A 12,831-nucleotide genomic window follows, 5' to 3' on the forward strand; every position below is an offset into this window, starting at 1 on the left:
TACCATCGATAGTATTTCATGAGCATCGACTATGTTCCAGCTCTAATTTCGAAGCGTTCGAGTTTCGATTTCGTGTTAAAATATACAAAACGCAAGTTAATCGATACTGATCACCGGGAATTGTGTGCACAACGGTTACGGTAACGCGGATAAAAAATGCAGTGGTAATTCAGTGTAAGCATCACCGAAGTTGTCTAAGTGAAAAGGGAAAATTTTCGGATGCTCAAGAATCCATCCATGCACACGCACACACATAGAGCAACACGCAGGCCGAGGAACATACACATTCTCACAGACACAGCGCAGTTGTTGGAAATGTGCAAATTGTATCAAAAATCCGCTTGAAAGTAAATAAGTTGAGCAGCAGAGCCAGTGAAAAATCGAGTGAAATAATCAGTGGCAAATTGTGTGCAAATGAAAATGCCAAAAGCATGCCCAAAGTACTGAAAGAAACGTGTGCAATTTTGCAGTGCTTTTTGGCTGTGTATATCGGTGTGTTCGTGTAGGTGAGGAGTGTGAAAAAGAAATACATAGGTGTATACATAGGTGTCCCTGTACGTGTGCCAGCCGCCAACAAACCACACACACACATACGCATACGTAACCGCAGTCGACGCTGGCAGAGCAGTGAGAGAGGCCAAAAAGGATGCTTCCTGGCAAAGAATAAGTTCGGAGAGAGAGAGGCAGAAAGGATGCTTCCTGGGCTAAAATGTGGATGCTGTTCGAAAGCTCAAACGAAGGCAACTTTTCACTTTTCCCCCCACATTTCGTTGTTTTTGTTTTTGCTGCTCTCTGCTTGCACTAACATGCATACCCTTCTCCTCCCACACACACACACAGATGTTTTGTTTTATTCTAGCTATTTTCGGAAAAAAAAACGAAGGTGATCATGCTAACCGGCATCAATGGGTTTCGTTATTTATTTGCTTATTTATCATCCAGTCGCTACTCCCATCTGATAAGACCATCTGGCACGATGAAAACAAACCGCGATAAAACTGGAGCGCCCATTATCGCAAAATTCCCTCAAGTTATGCAAAAAGCAGCCACCAAATTACCGCATTTTATCAAAGTTCTTTAGCCTTTTGTTGCGCGTCGAATCTTGTCGCCCTGACGTTGTTGTTTTCGTGCTTCCCTTTTCGGTTTTCGTTTTGTTTTTGTGGCTTTTCTAAATGCGACGAGCGCATATGTATGAGCTTGTTTGTGTGTATGTGTGCACCGTGCGTGGGAGTGTGTCAGTGTGCGATCTCGTTTTGGCCAACGAAATGCAATTGGGAAAGTGTTAAACAAAAGAGAGAAGAAGAGTGAGAGCGGAAGGGGGCGATGAGGAGGGAAACAAAACAGGCGAGAGCAAAATCAGTGCACTTTATGAGCCGTTGAAAACTGTCGGTCATTTAAATGTTAAAATGTGCATATGTATGTACATATATTCACGATCACATCGATAAAGCCTAAAATCATCTGGTGCTACCATCTCATCTTACCTTTTGTCCTTTAGGTGACTGTATAATCTAATTGATTCACTCCAGAATAAGTTTAGCTTGTGGGTAAATGCGAAGCTATGTACGAAGTTACTTTGTATACTTTTGATATTTCTCAATCTATTGTCCGAAAAAGTTGTTAAGCATAACTCCTGCTTCCTTACAAGTACTCATGCTTCATGCCCAATCGGCATTCAAATCAGGCCCAATTGGTAATTAGATAGGTACATTTTGACTGCCACCGATGCAGACAGTCGTTACAAAATGACGGATACGAGCATAGTCCGGCCAGGAAAGTTAGCAGGCTGAGGATTCAGGTGTCCATTTGTGGTCCATCGCAGGATGGGCAATGGAAACCAAAACCGAAACACAAACGGAAACAGGAACAGGACAATTGAGCAACAGCACCACACATACGTCATCGGCAAAGGGAGCTTCCTCATCCTGTTCCTCTTGTGTTGCTCCTGCTCCTGCTGCTGTTTCTGTTGCTTTTGCCTTTGCTGCCATGTGGCCATCGCGATGGATGCGCTCCACTTTTGGATGCTATTTATAAATCTTTTCGCCCGTATACATACACACAAGGATGCCAGGCCACTGATTCTGCTCTGCTTCCTTGAAATCTGCATAGTTCCGCTTCCGATTGAGTTGGCGCAGTCGCACTGCCATGTCCGTTCCAAATTCATATCGCCACATACCCAGCGCCAAACCACATCCATCAAATCCATTCTTTATTGGCGCAACAGAGAGTGTGTATCATGTTCCACCGAATTTACCGGGCAGCATCCACATCCACATGTTGAGATGTAGTGGCCACATCGTCATCACTTCCCGGACACCCTGTTCACCCCAAAAAAACACAACTCCCGCAATCGGAAAACTCGACGTTGCATTGATTTGTTTGTGTTGCCCAGTGAGTGTGCGTGTTTTCCGTCTGCGTTTGTGATTTTCGAGTCCTTTTCATAAATTATTTTGGTGTTTTCATCAGCCCAGTTTGTTGTTTTCACTAAAATTACCTGAAGCGAAGCTTTTAGCAATGAATTATAAGTAAGAAATCTATTTCAACTCAATTGCATTGCTTTAGTTAATAATTAATATAAAGTAAAGTTGTCTCAACTACTTGGATTCCATCAATTTCCAGAAAGCCTTATTGGCACGTATCTGAAGCACACACTGCTACATAATCGTTGCTCTGGCCCACAGGTGTGCTTTTAACGCTTTTCGAATCTGTCAGAAGCTCATGTATATCAACATATATGAGCAATTTATTATTGAGAAGCTACTTCAAAAGATAGTTTAGTATTCTCGCATTTCATCATAATGGGTAAAGAATGCAAATTCCAATGCGAAATGCTATCTCAATTTGTATTTTGTGTTACTTAAATTAGCATACATACTTTATTTTGAAATGGGTTGTTTAACGAACCGATGAGTCAATTAGCTTATCGTTCACATTGCTGAATTTTCAGCTACTTCGCCATTATACCCGATTTTGTGCCATTAGATAATTTGGGCGTTTAAATTCGGATATCTTTTAAATACTAAACTGCCGCCTCTGTGCCTTTTGTTTTTCGTAACAAAGCGAAAGTGCAATCGACGGAATAGCAGGCCTAAAAATAACATTTTTGCTTTTACTTATTATAAGATATAAGATGCTCGATGATTTTAAATGGGAGTAGTGACATTATTTCAATTTCGGCAGACAATTCAATGCCAAGACGATCGGGTGGGTCGTTCGCGATTTCTCACGTTTTCTCTGCTCTTTGCTCTCGATGGTTTGCCTCCACTCATCTCCAATTTCCCCTATTCTCACCACTTGTGTCATCTGTTTGCAGTGTGAAAAGCAGTGAAGAAAAGCCGGCTCAGCAGGAGGCGAAAAACGTTTTCCACACGCATCAGATGTAAATGAGATGCCGTCTCGCCGGCAGCAGAGGCACCACCAGCACCAGCAAGCAAAACCACGCCGACATCGCCTCCGGAAATACCAGGAGCCGCAGCAGCATCTGATTATCAAGTGAAGTGCAGTGGGGCGAGGACTCACTCCGTTCGAAACGATTGATACGTTGGATACATAGCATATAGGATACCTATAGGATACATTATAGTCACAGAGAGCAGCGGGACATCCGATCTTGGGCAGCAGGCAGGCACATCATCGAGCATTTCGGGCGGAGGACACACGGCGCGCATTCAAGATGAAGCGACGCAACGCGGATTGTGGAAAACTTCGGCGGCCGATTAAGCGCAACAAAATCACAGAGGGAATGTACGGCAGGTGAGTGTAACAAGCTATGTAATCAATTATTTAAGTTTATTCATCATAGTTTTAAATTTTTAAAAATTCATTTTTGAAAGCAGCAAGATAGCAATTTTACTATTGACAATAGATTTTAATGTATAATACAAAAAGCAATGCGTTTATCTGGCTCAAAAAAAAAAATTACTTAGCATATTATTGTGCTTGTGCTATTAAAATTACACATAAAATAGCCACAATTGGTCATATGCGAGACTGAAACCTAAAAAATGGTACTCGTTTATAATTTCCCAAAACGAACCCACTTTATGACAGCCCAACAATTAAATTGTTCAAATATCTCAATTGAAGCAGTAAAGATACTTTTCGATTAATTGGCATGCGAACTGCCCCCAAGTCAACTTGATGATTATCAGATTTTTGAGGCGCAAGAGAAGCACCACCGAAATTCCGAGAGTGTGCCCATGTGGTGGGAACTGTGTGCTCCTCTTGTCTCGCTTTTTATTATTTATACGTTTGTTTACTTTTTGATTTGATAGCGCCCGAGCGTTGTGTTTTATAATGTTAAGCATGTATTATTTGGACGCTACTTGTTTTTGGCATTCAACCCGCCTCTTCGCGCTTCTGTTTCGCCAGATTTCTTCATTATGCCCATTCCCAATCTCATTAAACATTTTTGCTGCCTGATTGATGGATGCTGGTTTCCATTTGAGTTGTGAAAACATGTTATTAAAGTTGACCCTTAATTGTTTACATTTGTTAATGGGACAGAACGCAAGAGGGAAACCAGTATGCGTGACAATTTGAGAATGTCGATTATTAGTGGAGATTGTTGTTTTCGCACACAATTAATTAAGTTAAGAGACTTATCATATGAACTGTAATAATTAGCTAATCATTTTTGCTTTAATCATTAAATGTTTCCTTCCTTGCAGCACAACAGTTCTGTACATGAAGTTTCTGATCCTTTGGGCCATTGTTATGGTTGCCGACTTTATGTTTATGTTCCGCTTTGAATTCTTGTGGCCATTCTGGCTGCTCCTTCGCTCCGTGCACGATTCCTTTAAGTACAAGGGACTGGTAAGTGGATGGGCGATGGGCATGAGGATGGGTTCGCAGCCAAAGCGATTGAAACTCTATACGGTCCAATTTAATTTGCAGGCATTCTCCGTACTGTTCGTGTGCATAGCGATAACGTCGGATCTGGTCTGTTTATTCTTCATACCCGTTCACTGGCTGCTCTTCGCAGCAAGCACTTATGTGTGGGTGCAGTACGTCTGGCACACAGGTGCGTCATCCGCTAGCAGTGGAGATTCTATGGACATCCTCTCCTAACTTTATTGCCCGCTTTCTTACAGATAAGGGTATCTGTTTGCCGACCATAATACTCTGGATGTTATTTGTCTACCTGGAGGTGGGCATAAGATGGAAGGACAGTCGCCACATGCCGCACTTAGATCTCTGCCGGCCGTTTGCAGCGCACTGGTAAGTTTAGAAGTATTACCTTTAGCTGTACCTACTTGTAACCACCATATTCGCTTTCAGCATTGGCTACCCGGTTGTCACGCTTGGATTTGGCTTCAAAAGCTACGTGGGCTACCGCATGCGCCAGCGCAAGCAGCGTGAGGTGGCCAAGGACAACGAGTTCTACATGCAGCTCCTGCAGCAGGCTCTGCCCGCGGAGGAGGCGGCCGAGGAAGCGGCTGCGGGGGCGACAGCCACATCCAGCACTGTCGTCGTGGCCAACGGGTCTGCAACTACGCCGGCTCTGGTCGCTTCATCAGGAGCAACTGCGGCGAACGGGATTTTGGCCACTGCCACGCAAGCACAAAACCATCATGAGCATCATCACAGCGGCGGCGCCGGCGCCAGCAGCAGCAGCTCGAGCAATAGTAATCATCACCATCACCACCATCATAGCAACAGCAGTGGCAACAGCGGCAGCAACCACAATAGCAACAGTAGCAGTGGCGGCGCCAAGGACAACAGTACGAGCGAGAGTGCATCGGGCGCCGCCTCGTCGTCCATTGCAGCGTCTTCAGCAACAGGAGCAGCAGCAGCTGCGTCATCAGCGTCCACGACATCTGCCTCATCGTCGTCTTCGGCGTCGACGGGCAAGCAGTCGGCGTCTGCCGCATCCACGGCCACAACAGGTGCAGCAACCACTTCTTCCACTCCCGTCTCAGATTTCTCTGCTTTGGCTGCAAGTTCGGCGACAGAGCAGCAACATCGGTCGGGGGCGACAGCATTCCCGGCTACTTCTTCCGCCCGTTCTGCCTCCTCTACTTCCGAAGGTGTCGATGCTGACGGTTGTTGTGGTGGTAATAATGAATTCAACTGCTTCCTGCTGTCCCTCACAACAGCAGATCAGAACCCACTAATTTGTACCAGACACATTTGTTTGTTTGTGTATGCGCATGTAACCCATGAACCCATCCATATAGTAACCTCCAGCGAGGCATCCTCGCGGTATCTAACCCACAGCAACCACAGTCGGCAGTTGTTAGCCCTTACAAATTGAAACCTTCATATCATTATGTTCCCGTTGCATTGCCAATCTAATTTCGATTGCTAATAGCAGGCCCGAACGAATAATTACGCCCTCAGAACCGATTCCCTCACGAATCAATAAAACACAATTATGTTGTATATCGACGTGTATAAATAGAATGCATTTAACTATCTATTATTATACTCATTTAGCAACCTCCAATGGACACGCTGGTGGTTCAAGGAACCATCGACGCAGCATGGACAAGGATAAGCATCGCAACAAGGGTGACGCTGCTGATAATGAGCACAACAATGGAACGCGGCACGGTGGTAAAAATAGCAGCAACAACTATCACCAAGTCGATAGCGCTGCCACAGCAACCGCAACAGTAACAGCTACATCAAGTAATAGTAAGGATAAGGATAAGGAGAAGTCAGACTGGGATAGTAGCACAAACTATCCACAACAACAGCAGCAGGGGGGAAAGGAGAAGCACGGTGAGTGGTTGGATTCTCTGATATGATTAACTTCTAATCTTATCAATTGAGTTTTTTAATTAACCGCATTAAGTGGTTTTCATTTAATTTATTAGTGATAATTTAACTAATAAACATTAGTACATCGTATTATAGTTAAGAAAGCGATTCGAAGTGATGTTTAGACCAATTCCATATCTTATTTTATTTGCAGAGAAAAAGGCTGGTAACGCTGTTCCCAACGGCAATGCCAATCACGTGGAAGATGAAACTGCCAGTGTGGAGCCAACACCACCTGTTGAAAAGGCGCCTAAGGGTAACTGTAGAAGGTCAATAGGAAGTGCTGAAATGCTTAATCATAATGTCATTTTGTAGGTCGACGTAATCGCGGCAAGAAGGATAATGCAGCAAAGGACAATCACAGCCATCAGCAGCAGCTGGCTCAGCAACAAAAGGAAAAGGACAAGGAGAACACAGCCAACAACAACAATAACGACGCAAGCTCAGTATCATCTTCGGCGAGTTCCACCTCCAGCAATGCCATCGCGAACTTGGCCAGCAAGGTGGTCTCCAAGATCTGTGAAACGTGTCTCAAACTAGAGGCCGATGTGAAAAAGTATCGAGCTGAAATCAGCCATATGAAGCAAATCGAAAACGAGTTGCGGCAAAAGCTGGACGCCAATCTCACCAGCAAGTCAACGCTGCAGGCCAAGCAAAAGGAGTGCGACGACCTGGAAAAGCGCATCCAAGAGCTGAACAACGCCCGACATGCTGATATGCTCAATTTGCAGACAGTGGAGCGAAGACTAAACGAAGAGCGCCGCCAGAAGCAATCGCTGGACTCGCAGCTGTCCAACGAGAAGAAGGCTCGAAAGGTGGCCGAGGAGAAGGCTGCTCGTCCGGAATGCAGTTCACAGTGCAAACAGCGGCGCCAGCAGATGGATGAGGAGCAAAAGCGATTGCGCGGCGACCTTAAGCAGGCTGAGGAGGCGAAGCAACTTGCTGTCGAACATGGTCGAAAAGTGGAACAAGAGGTACGCGGTTAGAGTCTGTTTACTTGTTCAATGTTTTCAATGTAATATTGTGTCATTAGTACCGCATGCTGGAGGCTAAACTGCGGAATCGGGAATCTTCCCAGCCTGATCCCGAGATGCTATTGAACGCGCTGGCTGCCATGCAGGACAAGAACGCAACGCTGGAGAAGAATCTTTCCGCAGAGACGAGAGTCAAGCTGGACTTGTTCTCGGCTCTGGGCGCTGCCAAGCGCCAGATTGAAATATCTGACAGTGAGTATCAGTTTTGTTTAATGTAAGAGCAAGTTGATTTCTAATTCATTATTCACTTCCTCAGACCATCGTCGCTCCAAGGAGGATGAGGTCATTGATCTCAAGGCAAAGATTGCCCAACTTCTGGCTGTGATGCCAGACAACTTGTGCATGAACACTGGCCCACATGGGCCGGCGAGCAGCATTCTGCGTATGAACGACACGCCGCCGCTGCAGTCGGGTCCCGGACCGTCCTCGCCCATGCTCAGCCTGAGTGCTGCGCAGGAGTACCAACAGCATCAGCAGCACCAGCAACACCAGCAGCACCAACAGCATCAACAACATCAGCAACATCAGCAGCATCAGCAACAGCAGCATCAGCAGCATCAGCAACATCAGCAGCATCAACAGCACCAGCAACATCAGCAGCACCAACAACATCAGCAGCATCAGCAGCAGGGTGGCGGTGGGCCTGTCTCCCAGCAGCAAATGGTGCCGGTCAGTGTGGCAGCTGCCTTCCAGGTTGCTGCAGCCAATGCCAATGCTGCTGCCAACGGAAACGGGGGCTCAACGCTGGATCCCAACGCTAGCGTGTACACGCCGAAGAATGGCAACATGATGGTGGTGTCGCCGGTGGGCATGAATCCCAACGGTTCGGATGCCTGACGCCAACAGCAGCAGCAGCAGCAGTCCTTGACGTCGTCGTCGTCGTCGTCCTCGCACATGCATATGCGACGACAAGTTTGAGATTATTATACTTTATATGAATTAGGGAAAAGAAACGCAAACAACAACCGTCGCCACAGCAAACGATGAGCAGCCCGTAATCCGGTGCCGTTTCGAAGAAGATGTTTGCATACAATATCTGAATGTCCGTAATATAAATAAGCAGTTTCCTTTAAAATTAAATCACCGCCACAGAAGCGCAGGCAGCACTGATGAATGCAGCTCAAAATTGCTGAAAATTTCTCGTTTTACATATTCAATCCAATCAGTTTCCTCAATGAATTTGGCATTCCAAACGGAAATTTCCTTGAAGGCCCACTTTACTAATTCCCTTTTAATATTCTCAGATCACTCAGATCACCACTGTTTCGAATTGACTGCCCGCCGCCACCACACCACATACACATTCAGTAACTCCCTTTAACACGAAAAGTACATGATTACTTTAACAAGATGATTCGAGAACTCGAAACACATTTGAAAACGATAAGAACAGAACACAAATTTCTAAAAATAATAACAAAATGAAAATGGCGATCCGTATTTTTTAATTCATGAAGAAAGCCAAGGAAGTATCCCCAAAATCCTTTGTAAAATGTTTTCATTTTTTTACCAAACCGCTGTGACAGAGTTGGACCAACCGAAGTGATGCCCTTGATCTTGGGGAGACGGCAGCTGTTCTGCGCAACCTCTGCCTCATGCCTCTGATTCAATGGAATATTTTTGAAGTCTGCGCCCTTGATTTATTATCTCATTAAATTATTTTTGTTATAAAACCTTAAATGTATGCTATAATTTAGAACTTATAATTTTTGAAAACAAACATCAAACGAAAAACGATTTTCTTTTAAGTTTTAATTTATTTTTGTTTAGTTCTGCTGTTCCTAAGAAACAAAAAATCGAAAACAACTAAGAGAAACGCTTTAGTTTATTTACGAGAAGTGAAACGTCGACTATTTTGTTTAATAATAAAGTAACCTTTCGCTGCGAGAAGCAAGTATAAATAATTTTGTTTAATTTAGTTGACTTTTGATTGGCTTGATTTGCTCTATTGTTTTATATTCATAGGAACCTTTGTTTGAGTGGTACATTTTGACATTTCCCAGTTGCCCGAATTGCCTCAGCAGTTCAGTATTGAAAAGCTATACTTCTCCACCAGGAAACTCAACAAATCCAAAATGCTGCTCTACTTGGTTTATAGTGTACTGGAAGCCATTTCGAATGCGGTCTACACCACAGTGACCACCATTTGGAGCATTGAACGTAAGTGGGGCCCCTCCTGTTCCATCATACCTCAACCACACGATCCGATCCACAGAAGACCTAATCAACCTGATGATGTCCACATTTCTGTTTGTGCTTGGCATAGTCTGTCACCCGATAATGGTGATTCCCACATTGCTGGGGGGCTACTATATTTTACGCAACTGTTGGTACCGTCGGGCCAAGAACCCGAGGCTGGACAGTTCCGTGGGTGGCGATGGCGGACTGATGGCAGGAGCACGTCAAGTGCCACGTATTCCCTCTTATCGCAGCTTCACTGTTGGCAATGACACTTTCAAAGACGACTAACAAGAAGGATCCAGCGCGACACGCAAACACTGAATGTTATATATAATCTTCAGTTACACACGTTGGCAAATACAAAAGTGGGCGTTCTCAAAACTTGGCTACATATAAATGCTGCGGATCTTTTATTGGGTTTTTTAGGTTTTTTGATCCTTGGCAGGCATAACTATAGTTATAAGTTACATTTTCTTAAACTAAATGACTATTGTTTAATATGAATTTAATAGGTCTATGAATACTTTACTATGAATCACGGTTTTAGCAAGCTACTGGTGTCCACTTTACGCAGCGCTTCTCGTGCCTTGATCAAAGTGACATTGTTTGGTTGACTGACGAGCCCGGCCAAGTGCCGGATGTACTTGTCAATGTTGCCAACGTTGGGACCACTTGGCTCCAGAGAAGGCAACGAGACTCCACCGAGGGCTGCGACCAGTTTCTGGCGCAAGCCGCGCACATAGGTCTCCAGGCGTTGGTTCTCCTCCATTAGCTCAGTTACCTCGCCCATCACCTTGGCGTATCCGGCTTTCGTATTGTCCACGTGCTGTTCCAGCACTGCATTCTGCTGCTCCAGATCGGTCTTGGCCTTACGCAGTGTCCTCAGCTCATTTTCCGTGCTGCGATTGTGCTCGATAAACTCGTTTGTGTAGATTGGTATCTCACCGGGCTGAAGAGGTCGTGGAGCAGGTGCCACGCTGCTGGGAGGTGGCTGTACTGGAGCTGCGGGTGGTGTGGGAGGCGGCGGTGTCTGGGCACGCTTCACCTTGGCCAGAGGCACGTCATCCGGATCCTCGCTCTGCCGTTTTACCTGCTTTGCCTTGGTCTTCTTCGCTTTGCCCAAGGCTGATTCACCCTTCGGCGTCTTTTCCTTGGGCGAACTATCCGGCTTCGTGGCCTTCTTGGCCTTGGCCAACTCGTTGGCCACAATTTCGGGGTGTTCCTTGAGAAACATTTGCAACTGCTCCTGATATCTACGAAATATGGATTATGTTTCGATTTTGTGGGTTGGGTTATGTGTGAATTGAGTATAAACTTACATGGCCTTGTCCTTGGCGGCTGCCTCCATGTAGGGCAACTTGCGCTCTTCGGGCAGCTGATGCCACTCCTCGCCGATGATCCTTGTGTGCTCCAGAGCAGTACGTTGCGGCTGCTCCCGTCGCAGTTCCTCTCTTCGATCGTTCATGAAGCGGACGTAGCCATTGAGCGGCATCTTCGGAGCACCTGCTACGTTGATCCGACGCTGGGCCAGCTTCTTAAACTCGGAGCCTATGTCGGAATCCGAGTGGCGACCCTTTGGATTCTTGGTTTTCTTTTTTCCCTTGGCCGGTTTGTCCTCGTCGAACTCTTCTATGGTCGCCGAATCCATGGATTGGGAGGCGATCGGCAGTGATACGGGTGATTCCGTAACCGCATCTGGTGTCTTATTCGCTGGCTCCGTCATTTTGATTTATCTGAGCGCTCTACTGCATTTAAAATTGATTTATGTTGCGGCCAAATTGCAGTTATGTAGTTACTGTGCAAAAACTGGTTCATGCGTATAAACTACTTGTCCGAACTAGTTCCAAAAACGAATTTGCTTTTGCTGGCGCATTAGGGTGGCTCTATTTATATTCTAATATATTTTTAAAAATATTTTAATTCACATTTAGTTGATTTCAGAAAGAAATCGATATGTGTTTCTTTAACACCTTTTTTAAAGAATCCATGCATTTTGCTAAGTAATTTCCAAAATGTTATTTCAGAGAACAATTGTAGTTTTATTTCATCTATCTGCTTTTTTTGCAGTCAGTTAAACCAAAGACATTAGAATAACAAGATGCGTAACGGCCATACATTGGTTTTGCACTATGCAGCCACTTTTTTGGTGACGGCCGAAATTGCTCTCTTTTCGCTCGCCAAAAATTGAGAGCGAAAAATCTAAAAATAGAATTGACTTGCTTGTGTGAGTAAAAACAATAAAGGAGATAGTGTGTATGTGTGCGTGCTTGTGCTAGAAGACGATTTTCGGGCCGAAATCAATTTTGATCTAAGAAACAAATTTGATTAATGTTTTGGTCAATTTCGATTCGTAACTATTATGGTTTGAAAGACTTTTTTTTAATATTCGTTTGATAAAAGCGCCGCTCGAATTAGCTACCGTTTACATATTTATATTTATATTGATAATTAATAATATGTAATATATTATAATCGGTACCCAGGGAACACCACGGGGAGGCCATTACAATTGTAATGGGGTCTTATATTTATATGACCTTCGAGTCGACTTGAAATGTTTAAATGTTTAACATTAAATCATTTCCATGTTCCCCAACTAAGCTAGTTTTCTAACTATTGCTTTTTATTATATATCGCCTCTTTTTTTAATTATATAATTTATTTTTTAAAGTCGTCAATTATTTGAATGTTTATATTTTTTTCACTTATGAGATAAAATGCTGAGTTTAGCTTGAGTTTTTGTATACACAATTGTTTTTTATTATTTTTAAAAATATTTTCAAAAACTTTAATGTGTATTTTACAAATATTAAAAAATAGATCAGATGGTGCCTTTAGTTTTCCAAAGTCC

General features: G+C 44.2%; 3 protein-coding genes across 5 annotated transcripts; 2 read left to right on the top strand and 1 right to left on the bottom strand.

Annotated features, from left to right (window-relative positions):
• Positions 1-30: 30 nt before the first annotated feature.
• On the top strand, positions 31-9,231 carry LOC122612765 (macoilin-2). 3 transcript variants are annotated; one of them, XM_043786583.1, is made up of 11 exons: positions 31-174; positions 3,314-3,753; positions 4,671-4,815; positions 4,897-5,023; positions 5,094-5,220; positions 5,281-6,056; positions 6,439-6,726; positions 6,920-7,021; positions 7,081-7,739; positions 7,799-7,991; positions 8,056-9,231. In XM_043786583.1, the coding sequence occupies exons 2-11, from the start codon at positions 3,674-3,676 to the stop codon at positions 8,634-8,636; spliced, it is 3,078 nt and encodes a 1,025-aa protein (XP_043642518.1). In that variant the 5' UTR covers positions 31-174; positions 3,314-3,673; the 3' UTR covers positions 8,637-9,231. The 3 variants fall into 3 exon arrangements, with proteins under 3 accessions (XP_043642518.1, XP_043642520.1, XP_043642519.1); XM_043786585.1 differs by having other exon boundaries at positions 5,281-5,888; XM_043786584.1 differs by lacking the exon at positions 31-174 and adding an exon at positions 323-506.
• A 552-nt stretch (positions 9,232-9,783) lies between these two features.
• Positions 9,784-10,361, top strand: LOC122612767. The gene is made up of 2 exons (XM_043786587.1): positions 9,784-9,959; positions 10,015-10,361. The coding sequence occupies exons 1-2, from the start codon at positions 9,875-9,877 to the stop codon at positions 10,266-10,268; spliced, it is 339 nt and encodes a 112-aa protein (XP_043642522.1). The 5' UTR covers positions 9,784-9,874; the 3' UTR covers positions 10,269-10,361.
• Positions 10,362-10,367: 6 nt separating this feature from the next.
• LOC122612766 (high mobility group protein 20A) lies at positions 10,368-12,095 on the bottom strand. The gene is made up of 2 exons (XM_043786586.1): positions 11,300-12,095; positions 10,368-11,233 (listed from the first exon to the last, which is right to left on the bottom strand). The coding sequence occupies exons 1-2, from the start codon at positions 11,701-11,703 to the stop codon at positions 10,516-10,518; spliced, it is 1,122 nt and encodes a 373-aa protein (XP_043642521.1). The 5' UTR covers positions 11,704-12,095; the 3' UTR covers positions 10,368-10,515.
• Between the last annotated feature and the right edge of the window lie 736 nt (positions 12,096-12,831).

Source organism: Drosophila teissieri, chromosome 2R (assembly GCF_016746235.2).
Source record: "Drosophila teissieri strain GT53w chromosome 2R, Prin_Dtei_1.1, whole genome shotgun sequence".
Lineage (NCBI taxonomy): Eukaryota > Metazoa > Arthropoda > Insecta > Diptera > Drosophilidae > Drosophila > Drosophila teissieri.